At 39.2% G+C, this 12,760-nt stretch overlaps 1 protein-coding gene across 1 annotated transcript in view; it reads left to right on the plus strand.

Annotated features, from left to right (window-relative positions):
* The window catches only part of TMX4 (thioredoxin related transmembrane protein 4), a 45,622-nt gene that overhangs the window by 11,832 nt on the left and 21,030 nt on the right, over positions 1-12,760 (plus strand). The window contains exon 2 of the mRNA XM_066235263.1: positions 2,439-2,554. Within this exon, the coding sequence (XP_066091360.1) occupies positions 2,439-2,554 (116 nt within the window). The remainder of the gene's footprint in view (positions 1-2,438; positions 2,555-12,760) is intronic.

Here is a 12,760-nt window from a genome sequence, read left to right on the forward strand (position 1 = left end):
GCACATGAAGCTAAATGGGTTGTTGTAGCTTCTAAATGAAGCTGGCTTCTTTCCAAGTTTTATAAAATAGAACTGGTCAAGGCACATAGAGAAGCAATCACTATGAAGTTGGTGCTTCACGCTCTTCCTACCCCTTTCTCAAATCAATAAACAAAACCAACTCCCTTTGCTCTCTTTCCCCTGCCTACATTAGCATATGTACATATGTATACATGGAGAGACAGAAAGTCACATACATGACTTTTCTTTGGCCCCTGGAAGTATTTTACTTATAATGGGTTCTAAGTTACTATCCTTTAAATACAGAAGAATACTAATCATTTTAAAAGCAACAACAAAGGACCGCTCCCACACCTGAGACTTGGAGCTGGCTTATCTCTACCACCCAGAGAACCCACTAGGTAAGTGAAGGGTGCTGGTGGATTCCAGCACGTAAACTGATTCAGTCTCGGAGACAATGGTATTGCCAGTGCTATCATCAGTGGCTAGAACTACATAGAAAATGGACTATCTAAAATGACCTCAATGGCATTTGTATATGTAAGGGTCACTATTATAAAAAAAAAAGTCTAATTTATATAATAGCATGTTAATTTATATAATAGCATGTTTAGAGATTAAGGACTGGGACTCTTTTTAGATGATGAAATTTTCATGACTTAGTAATTACTGAGCTTGAAAATGTAAAAGAAAGCAAAGAGGATCTAGAGCTCATTGAATTATACTTCAAGATTTCTTCCTTATTTTTTAATTAGTTCTTTTTTACTCCTCTTTGTCTTCTACCTCTTTCTTTCCCTTTCTTCCATCCCTGTCCCCTGTTCCCTCTGGCTCCCCCCCCCTTTCCTTCTCTGTTGATATTCGGTGTTATTTTACTTGGAGATTTTTATCACATAAATACCTTCACCTGAGCTCTTGTTCTGTGTGGTTTTAGGTGACCTTAAGCAAGAGTCTCTAAACCTGCCTTGTCTGACAGTGAGATCGTAAGGTTCAGATGAGCTAATGTGTCAGGAAAGTGCCTTGGAAAGGTTAGAGAAAAACCACAAAACCCAAAATGGCATCACAGGTGTTAAAAGCGCATGATCCCAAACCTAGATTTAATACCTGACCTAGCTGCACTTTCAATCTCTCGGAAACAAAGCGGTAATCTTAAAGTAATCTGTCCACCACCTGGTTGGGGGAGGGCAAAGAAGAGGCATTCTGCATGAGGAAAGCGCTCCCAGCTGTCTTCCCTCAAGGAAAACATGAATTGGCTCAAAAATCAGAAATAGTTCTTGCTTTTCTGCTGCTAATAGCTAGCTCCTTTGTGCCACCCTTCTGCTGATAAAAACTCATGCATTTTGTACAACTCCTCAGAGCATCTTCTGAAAATGTAAGTCTGATCATAATTCTCTTACTCTTCAGTGTTTACCATGCAGCTTCAAATAAATAGTCCTAACTCTTTATACCACTTTCTTAAAGTTTGTGGATGATGTCTTCACCCTCTTTTCTCAGGACTCTGATCCTTTACACACATGCACTGTTCTCTCTACTTAGACTAGAACATTCTTTGACCCCTCTCTGGCTAATACTCCTACTTTTGATCATAGCACAGATGCTTTTTTCTCTGTGGGCCTTTCTGAGCCCCCCCCCCCCAATGCTAGCTCCTGAGATCTGTCTACATAGGGTCTGTTCCACACTCTCAGTCATGGCATTTGCCACCGGGATTGTTAATGATCCCTGTGCTTACCAGTGTTCATCTCAGGATTGTATCCACAAGGAGAAGAGGTGCCGCCTGTGTCTTCTTCATAGTCACAGCCTTAGCTTCTGGCATTGTGTGCAATTCAAGTTAAGTTTATTGAATGAAAAAAAATGTAAAAACCAAGGTTCTGGTCGAAACCCAGTTATTTCTAATTCCTTTTTAAGAAAGTGTTGGTTAGAGCTGGTTAAGCCCATAGCTTCTACTTTTTTCTTGGTCTGGTTCAGAACCGCCAGAGATTTGGAAATGACTCACATACTTGGGGACCTACTAGCAACAGATCTTCTGGTCTCTGCTCATCAGATCTGCAGCCTTGATGGATCCAGTACTCGCTAGTGTAGGGACACCCTTGTGAAAATTGTCTTCCTTCAGTAGGGCAGTCAAAACAATTCTCCCCCCAAAATCAAAAGCTACCTAGAAAGTTACAAAATTTGGGTTGATTGTAAGAATAACATTGAAGTAAAATATTTTATGTATTACAATATTTTGTGAAAATCTTAAATTTTGGCTATTTTTTTCCCAGTGAATTAATATCCATACATTAAATTGGGGGGGGTAGGCTTCTGATTTTCTATACCAAATGACTTTGGAAAAGCTTTTTGTTTGCACTTTTAGACAGATTTATTTTTTATTTGAATATTCTGTTTTTCTATTTTGTTGGATATTTTTCATGTGTTTATATTGATTAGTTCTTCTTTTACAGTTATGCACCATGGTGTCCGTCCTGCCAGCAGACTGATTCAGAATGGGAGGCGTTTGCGAAGATTGGTGAACTTCTTCATATCAGTGTGGGGAAAGTGGATGTTATTCAAGAACCAGGTACTCTAAATGTTGAACATTAAAGGCAAAAGTTTATTACTTTTTATTTTGAATTTTTTTCAAGCCTAGAGAAAAGTTGAAAACTCAGATGTTGATAGTCATGGACTAACCACTTAGAATTAACATAACATTTTAAAATATCAGGCTTGGTTTATATATGTATGTATGTATTTGTCTATACACACACACACACACACACATTATTCATTGAGAAGAGGGGAGGCAGAGAGACAGACTCCCACATACGCCCTGACCAGGATCAACTTGGCAAGCCTGGTAGGGGTCAATACTCTGCCCATCTAGGGTGTTGCTCCGTTGCTCAGCAACTGAGTTCTCCTTAGCACCTGAGGCAGAGGCCATGGAGCTATCCTTAGCACCCAGGGCCAACTTGCTCCAGTCGAGCTATAGCTGCAATAGGGGAAGAGAGAGAGAGAGAGAGAGAGAGAGAGAGAGAGAGAGAGAAGCGAGAGGGGGAGGGATGAAGAAGCAGATGGGCGCTTCTCCTGTGTGCCCTGACTGGGAATTGAACCTGGGAAGTCCACACACTGGAGTGATGCTCTACCACTGAACCAAACAGCCAGGGCCTATTTTTTACTAATTTTTTCTTTTGCTGAGTCATATGAAAATAAGTTGCACACATCATGATACTTTATCTTCAATTTTTCATATTAAAATCTTTCTAATCATTTCCCACGTCTTTCTATAGTTTTGGGAACCAGGATCTAATTAAGGTTCACCATTTGCATTTGGTTGTTACGTGTTTTTAATTGCCCTCAGTCTAGAGTAGTTCCTTATTTATTTCATAGCATTGATATTCTGCAGAGAACAGGCTGGAGATTTGCCTAGGTGTTTCCTTATATTTTACCTTTTCTGTAAACTTGAAGTTCAGCCTGGAGGCATGATTCCTGTTGGGAAGATGTGGCAGGAGTACTTCATAGGAGATATTGTGCCTAGTTGATGCCATCAGGAGACACATACAGTCATTATCAGTGATGTTGAGTTTGAGCACTTGGTTAAAGTGATGACATCGAACATATCAATTATAAAGAATAAATTCCACTTTGTGATTAGCAAGTAATCTGTGGCATGATACTTTGAGGTTATAAGATACATAATAATCTTACCTGAATCAGATGATGAATTTCTAATTCTGTTGTTTCATTGATGTTTATTAGCTGTAAATAATGTAATTTTTCAACAGAAAGGAAAAGGGATTACAGGAACCTTTTATATTCTTAAAAGATATACACGATTTGTATTTGTAGTTTAAAAATAACTGAGTATTAGCCTGACCAGGCGGTGGCACAGTGGATAGAGTGTCATCTGGGATGCGGAGGACCCAGGTTTGAGACCCCGAGGTCGCCAGCATGAGCACAGGCTTATCTGGTTTGAGCAAGGCTCACCAGCTTGAGTCCAAGGTCGCTGGCTTGAGCAAGCGGTCACTCGGTCTGCTGTAGCCTGTGATCAAGGCACGTATGAGAAATCAATCAATGAACAACTAAGGAACCGCAATGAAGAATTGATGTTTCTCATCTCTCTCCCTTCCTATCTGTCTGTCCCTCTCTCTGACTCTGTCTCTGCCACACAAAAAAAAAAAAACAACACACACAAAAAAACGTGTATTATACATAAACTTTGAAGAAAAGTTGGTTTTTGTGACTCCAGTCTTAGATTATTTTCAAACTTTAGTAGGCATTTTCTCCTATCTACATTTAATTTCTACCTATTTGTATTCTTTTTTATGTAAAAAAAGAAGGTATGAAACTGTAGCTGTTACTTTCACATAGTAATTGTGAGTTCAAGAAAGACAAGGTACTAAATTAACTTCTTGGACAACAAACTGATGGTGTCTGTTAAGATCCATGTGTTGACAATCCCATGGAGAGAGATACCTATTGAAACCAATTAGTTGTCAAGCCTCCGCCTTTTTAAGCATTTGAATCAAAGCCACTTCTGCCCATCTGCTATTTAGAAATAGAAAATTATAGTTATTTGTTCATGGTTTAGGCTGTTATAACGAGTTCCTCTGGAGGTCCAATCATTGCAGTTACATTTTTGCTGTACACTTGTTTTCATAGTTGTTTGAGTCCAATGAAATCAGGTGTAAACCTTGTTCGTTAGTGGGCACCAGACTCATTTAGTGAAGAGTTTCTTAAAAATGCAGATGTCCTATTCACATTTCAGCCATTTGGTGTACCTGTTAATTCACAGCATGATTTGAATTAAAAGAATTAAATCTTTGTGATAGATTCATAAGTTTAAACTCAAATTGATTATAATCTTTCCACTTGTAGTTATTTTTTTCTATTGTGAGTCAATCTGTACTTTTTTGATAATGAGGTAACAGGAATTGATTATGATTAAATATTTTTTATGATGAAATATTTTCAAAATAAATTCATTTACTCATGCTATTTATGTAAATATAAACAATATATATATGAAATACTTATCAAAGAAGAAGGAACAAAAGGTCTTTGGTCTAGAATTCTCTATGAATAGTGAAGAAGCAAAGTCCAAAAAGGAAAAATGATTGTTTTATGTATTAAAACAATTTTTTAAAAGTAGAGACTCTAGATTTTTATGATATTTTAAATGATAAAAACTTAAAAACTGTAACTCATAAATAAGAGACAAAATTCTACACATTTGATTGTTTTAGTGGCCTAGAGAATATTTCACCAGATTATGTTATGTATTTATAAGTTTAAGTTACAGTCGTAATGCTTTTAATTTACGTGTTTATTCAACAATATTTGAGTTCCTACCATGTGCCAGGTCCTGTTCTGGAAACCAAAGATGCCGATGAATGAAACAGGTGAATAACAGTACAGAAAAATGAGGAAGATAAAGACCTGTTCCTCACTGAATTTGCATTCTAGTTAAGGAAATAGCTTGTAACAAAACTAAAATGGAAAGTACTGTCTGATTGGTAGCAAGGGCTATGAAGGAAAAGAAAACAGTAAAAATGTAGGAAATATTTTAAATAGAATAGTCGGGAAGGACTGTTTGACCAGAGGTCTTGATAGATTGACGAAGTGAATTTCACTAAGCTTTCAGAAAAGGGGCTTCTGGGCAGGGCAAGTAGCATGTACAGGTGGGGGTGAACTCAGCTTATTTGAAGGACAGTGTGGCAGCCAGTGGGGTACTCCAGATAAACAGGACTGGACAGGTGGCAGGGGATCAGGCCATGTAGGCTCTTGTTGGCCGTGGTGAGGAGTTTCTGTTTCATACTGAGTGTGATAGGAAGGACACTAGTAGAAGGTTTTGAGCAGGGGAGAGACATGACATGATTTTTATTTTAAAAGAATTCCTTTGCTGTGGGAAAAATTGTCTATAGGTCAGAAGTAGAAGCAATAAGAGATATTAACTGGCTCTGGCCAGGTTGCTCAGTTAGTTAGAGGATTGTCCCAATGTACCATGGTTGCAGATTTGATCCTTGATCAGGGCATATACAAGAAGCAACCAATGAATGCATAAATAAGTGGAACAACAAGTCGGTGTTCCCCTCTCTCCCTTCCTTTCTCTGTCTCTCCCTAAAATCAACCAGTAAATAAATAAATAAATAAATAAATAAATAAATAAAAGACACTGTGTGGTTACTGCAGTAGTCCAGGGTGGAGAAGAGGGTGGTGGCTTGGACTAGTAGCAGCTGTGCAAAGCAGCTGGGTTTGAGATAGGACATTTGGCTGGAATATGCAAAAGGATTCTCTGATAGGTTGGTTACTATAGCAGCTGGTGGAAAGAGAAAACTGAAGGAAGGTTGTCGCTATTCTTAGAAGCTATTTGAGTATTAACTTTATTTTTACAGACTCTAATATCCTGAATGAGCAGTGGGAAGCCATTGAAATGTTACTATTTTTCCTGACAGTTGAGCACTTTACTAGTTATTTCTGTATATAGGGTTTTTTTATTTACTTTTAAAAAAGATTTCATTTACTTATTTTAGAGAGGAGAGAATGAGAGAGAGAGAAAGGGAGAGGGAGAGGGGGGAGGGTAGAGGAGCAGGAAGCATCAGCTCTCATATGTGCCTTGACCAGGCAAGCCCCGGGTTTCGAACCAGCAACCTCAGCATTCCAGGTTGATGCTTTATCCACTGCGCCACCACAGGTCAGGCTATGTACAGATTTATATTTGGGGATAGACCTCTGTTATTCTTTAATTAGGGCTACCTTGCCACAGGAATGTTAGTAAGGGACAGTTTCATTTCTTTTCCCTGCAAAATTTAAAAAGAAGGGAAAGCAAGAATTTTCAGAGTACTCATGCATAACTCTAGTTATTCCTCTAACTATCCTATTGGCATATTTAATAAGAATTTTTTTTTTTTTTAGGATTTCAGAGTTATAAAGACTGGGGATTATAAACACACATTGCATTTTTCCAGTTGAGAAGTAGAAGTGGAGAGGAGGACAGACTTTAGATTAGGTAACATATTGCCTGTTTAATACCTCATAGGCCAGGTAATGTGTCAGTTAGGGCTTTGGGAAATTAATGAGTAATGAGTATGTACTTGAGTCTTCCGTTTCACGCAGATGAGCTTAGTTTTAAAGGACAGGAAAACAGTAGCTGCCCATAGAGCACCCATGGGTGATGGGTATTTCACTAGATTAGAGATAAACTAGACCCTTACCACAGCCAAGAATAAGCTTTGTGTTTAAAACCAGATTAATTACTGCAGAAGCCAGTTTAGCTTACTTCAGTTAGTGTTACTGTTTTAATTTTGTAATTATAAAAATTAGTCTTTTGTGTTCTATTATATTGACAACTTTATTTCTATCTCAAAGATAAGGATTGTTCTACTTTCTTTATAGTCATTGCTTTACTTCTGCTTTTCTCTTTGGTGATAATTAATACTTAGGTAAGCATTTACTTCACTTATGTTAAGCACTTGTGCACAATTCAGCTTTCCAGCAACTCTAGGAACAAACTTTCTACACTACTCGGAAAATAGGCTCAGAGAGGTGAAGTCACGTGTCCAAGGTAATGCAGGTAATAAGTGGTAGAACAAACACTCATAGCTGTCTCCATTTTCTTAATATAGAACTTAAATTATTGGTTGTATTGCATATCAAAATATAGTTCTGTCATAATAATTTTCTCCAATCTTTTAATTCTTCATTTTCTTTTGCTATATATGTTTAAGATAAACTTGCTAAATAAGAAACTTTTTTCCTGCATTTTGGATTAATGTCTCTTTTATGTTGCAGTTTAATCTTCATTTTAAAGTGGTACTTACTCCTTAAGGTAAAAATGGCAGGTGAAAATTTTGGGAGACCTTGCGCTCAGCCCTCCTCTCTTACCTGAAGGCACAAGAGTGCACCTGTCTCCACCGCACTCACTGAGGTGTGCTGCAGTGAGCCACCAGAGACCTTGTGCTCAGCCCTCCTCTCTTACCTGGAGGCGCAAGAGTGCGCCTGTCTCCATCACACTCACTGAGGTGTGCTGCAGTGAGCCTCCGGGAGACCTTGCGCTCAGCCCTCCTCTCTTACCTGGAGGCGCAAGAGTGCGCCTGTCTCCATCACACTCACTGAGGTGTGCTGCAGTGAGCCTCCGGGAGACCTTGCGCTCAGCCCTCCTCTCTTACCTGGAGGCGCAAGAGTGCGCCTGTCTCCATCACACTCACTGAGGTGTGCTGCAGTGAGCCTCCGGGAGACCTTGCGCTCAGCCCTCCTCTCTTACCTGGAGGCGCAAGAGTGCGCCTGTCTCCATCACACTCACTGAGGTGTGCTGCAGTGAGCCTCCGGGAGACCTTGCGCTCAGCCCTCCTCTCTTACCTGGAGGCGCAAGAGTGCGCCTATCTCCGCCACACTCACTGAGGTGTGCTGCAGTGAGCCACCGGAGACCTTGCGCTCAGCCCTCCTCTCTTACCTGGAGGCGCAAGAGTGCGCCTGTCTCCACCACACTCACTGAGGTGTGCTGCAGTGAGCCACCGGAGACCTTGTGCTCAGCCCTCCTCTCTTACCTGGAGGCGCAAGAGTGCGCCTATCTCCGCCACACTCACTGAGGTGTGCTGCAGTGAGCCACCGGAGACCTTGTGCTCAGCCCTCCTCTCTTACCTGGAGGCGCAAGAGTGCGCCTGTCTCCACCACACTCACTGAGGTGTGCTGCAGTGAGCCACCGGAGACCTTGTGCTCAGCCCTCCTCTCTTACCTGGAGGCGCAAGAGTGCACCTGTCTCCATCACACTCACTGAGGTGTGCTGCAGTGAGCCTCTGGCAAACCTTACAGTGAGCGGCGCCCTGCTGATCTGCCCTTGGTTAAGATCCCCACTTCACTTGTTTTTGAACCCTGACGCCACAGCCTAAGATGGTGCTTCTGTTCAAATTGGTCATGTTTTAACATTTCTGATAATGAATGTCTCCCTTAGCACTTTGTACCATTGGCATTGAAGATTAGGAGACATTTTTGGAGCACTGACTTGAGACCCAGAGCTTTCTGATGTCTTTCAGTCTCTCTGAAGTGACATTTATTTGAGATGACTTATATGGTGTGGGGTCTTTAAGGGTTTACTTAGTAGTTGTCAAAATCGTAAGGACTACTTTGGTTGCTCTTATTTTTGTTGTTGATTTTACTGAATGCATCCTCAATGACAGTGTGCTACTCTGGACAACGAACAGAACTCCTGTACCTTACTACTCTTCCACATGGGTTGTCATTTGAAGAAATATTAACAAACAAATGAAAGCAATCTTGAGGTGCAAGCGTTTATGAAAATGATCAGTATTTTAAATGAACCTGAATTAATGGTCTTGTATACTAGTATAGTAATTTCAGAAAACAACACAGCAGTTCATAGCAAGTCATAAAATTCTTATTTCCTTTAACCTAGCAATTTTGGGGAAAAGCATCCTATTTTATACCTTCTAGCCTTCAGAAAAATGCAGAAATATCTTAGAAATCATCTATCACTGTGTTTTTTTTTAAATTTTCTTTATACTCATTGATTTCCACAGGCCCATTTATTAGTAAAGATATGTTATACTATCCAAAATAATGTATAGTTTGCAAAGCACTTAACGAATTAGTTTCTGCCTGTTTCATACTCTAATTTTACTCTAACTTTGAATCAGAGATTTAAATATAAAAAATAATGACTAGCATATATTTAGTACTTATTATATATCAGGTACTATTTTCTGTGTGCTTTATAAATGTAAAATTATTTAATACTGAAATACTGTGAGAAGTTGTGATGCTTATTTATAATAAGAAACCCGAAGCCCAGAGGCTTTAAAACTACATCCCTGGTTAAAAACTAAGAAGAGGGAGAAATGGGATGTGACACCCAGGTAAGCTGGCCCTTAACAATGGAAATAGTGCTTTTGCATATTATATAATTTAATATGTTTTTTGAAATACTTTTTATATTTATCATTTACTTTTTAATTTATTGCCATGACTAGTAATGACCAAGAACATTGGGAGGATTTTAAAGAACCAGTTAAAAATATTGTCTTCAGTGATATCATATATTAGAAATCCTATGTATGCTGATAAAAAGAAAACCTGAGTGAAACTTAAAGTGATGGGCTGCTATCTGCTCATTTCATTTTAAAAGATCATATAAGAACCCTTGCTGGATAGCTCAGTTGGCGTGAACATCGTTCCAAACCACAGAGGTGGCCGGTTTGATCCCTGGTCAGGGCACATACAGGAACAGATTGATGTTTCTGTCTCTTTCCCTCTCTCTTTTCCTCTTTCTCCAAATCAAATAAATAAATAAAGACCATATAAAGAAAACATAATTCGTTAACGTCACCCTTCTTAGGTAAAAGTTTTTGGATGGTCGTAAGAATCTCTAGTAAAGAAAGGAGCTATGAAACTCTTTATAATAATTCTTTTAAGCAAAAGTATGTGATAATTGTCCCCTGGCAATTTAGAGTTGGAGTATACTAAAGCTACCCTGTTGCCGCTGGAGTGGCATTCCCAGCCGAGGTAGAGGTGGAGAAGCCCTGTGCACAGAGATGCGTGTTAACAGTCCTCAGTTGCCTTGTCAGGCCACTTGTGTTTTTGTTACTGCCAGTAAAACTGTAAAAAATGTGCAAGTTTAAATGTATGTAGTAAATGTTTCTTTTGTAGCATTGACTTTTACTACCTTCAGAGTACTGTTTTCTCTCTTAGGCGCCATGGGGCCACTTTTGAGTCTGTTTGGTTTGCTATGAGAAAAAAATAGAGAATGCTTCTTTGGGAAGACTCATCATTAATCAATAAACTATTATGCTGATTACAAATTTATTTTATAAAATGGGCACAAATATTGTGTATTAAAAACAAACCTTCAGGCCCTGGCCGGTTGGCTCAGTGGTAGAGCGTCGGCCTGGCGTGCAGGGGACCCAGGTTCGATTCCTGGCCAGGGCACATAGGAGAAGCGCCCATTTGCTTCTCCACCCCCCCCCTCCTTCCTCTCTGTCTCTCTCTTCCCCTCCCACAGCCAAGGCTCCATTGGAGCAAAGATGGCCTGGGCGCTGGGGATGGCTCCTTGGCCTCTGTCCCAGGCGCTAGAGTGGCTCTGGTCGCGGCAGAGTGACGCCCCGGAGGGGCAGAGCATCGCCCCTGCTGGGCGTGCCGGGTGGATCCCGGTCGGGCGCATGCGGGAGTCTGTCTGTCTCTCCCCGTTTCCAGCTTCAGAAAAATACAAAAAATAAATAAATAAATAAATAAATAAATAAAAATAAAAAAAAAACCAAACCTTCAGCATTTCAAATTACGAGTGACTACAGAGATACAAATTTGAACTATCTTATTTGGAATAGACACTGATTTTTGTCCAAGTCATTCTTCAGTGTGAAAGGCAGAAGTGGTGAGAAATGTGGAAATGATGTCTCACTTTCCCGTGCTGGCTAGGAGGATCCTTTAACTTTTTTCCGTTTTTGCGAGAACCAGGCTTGCTCATTCTTGGTGCCCATATCACTGCTCACAAAAATTAGGGGATATTTCAAAGTGAATATGAAGCTATAAAATATCCCCTAATTTTTGTGAGCAGTATATATTATTTATTTGTAAGCATTTAAAGAGCAGGAGTTCTTTACTCCTAGCCTCATTCAGTTTTTGCTTCATGCCCCTTTCTTGATACATCTATCTCTGGTACAGCTGCCATGTAAGTATTGAGGTCTTTCCCTCTGCCATCAACTAGCCTGGAAACTCTGAGAACAGATACTGTTACATGTTTTTGCTTATCTATGTATCTTGAGCAGTTATCACAGTCCCTGGAACAAAGAAGATAATTAGTAAATATTTGCTGAGCAATGAACTGTTTTGTCTTTGTTTTCACATGTACTTAGCATAGCATTTGATACACAGTGTTCAGTAAAGATTTGCTAAGACAAGTGAAAACAAATCTTTTAAATTTACATAGAGTCCCTTGACAGTACTTGTAAATTTTTAAATGTGCAGATTACCGTATTTCCCCATGTATAAGATGCACTCTTTTTTGGAAAAATTTGGTGTCTAAAAACTGGGTGCATCTTAGACAGTGGTTGTAGTTTTTTTTTTACTTGCATTTCCCGCTTTTTCGTGCTTGTTGTCTTTGCACTCATTCTTTCGCACTTGTTACCAGTAGATTACAGTACGTTATGTAATTTTTTTTTTTCAAATTTCGGGCCCCAAAATCAAGGTGCGTCTTATACATGAGAGCATCTTATACATGGGGAAATATGGGTATACATGATCTTATTATTTCTGATTCTTTATTATTATTTTTAAACCTACATCTGTTGTAATAATACCTGTATTTTATTGAGTTCTTTACTGTGTGCTAAGCACTTAACATATTGAACTAATCTAACTTCAGAACACAATTTAGTTAGGCTTTCATTTACCCATTTTACAGATGAGGTAACTGAGACTCAGAAAGGTTAAGTCATTTATATAAAGTCATGCAGCTAGTAAATGGAGAATTGAGTGTTTAGCCCAGGTAGCATGATTCTGTAACCTGCCCTGTCAGCCAGTATACAATTCCAAGTGATACACAGCACAGAAAACTCCCGTTCACACATCAAAGAGAAGCAAGTTGTGTTGTCAGTGACTGGACAGTATTAGGTTAAAAAAATGTATAAAAATGTAATTAATTTAAGTCAAAAATATTTAGTATATGTGATTTAATACTCTGGTTAGAAAAGCAAGCTCAAGACTACTTGTTTTTATCATAAGTAAGGTGCTTGGGTTAGTCTGAGTTTGACTTGTAACTTTTTTTGTCTGTGCTTCTTTT

The sequence above is a fragment of the Saccopteryx bilineata genome, chromosome 6 (genome assembly GCF_036850765.1).
Source record: "Saccopteryx bilineata isolate mSacBil1 chromosome 6, mSacBil1_pri_phased_curated, whole genome shotgun sequence".
NCBI lineage: Eukaryota > Metazoa > Chordata > Mammalia > Chiroptera > Emballonuridae > Saccopteryx > Saccopteryx bilineata.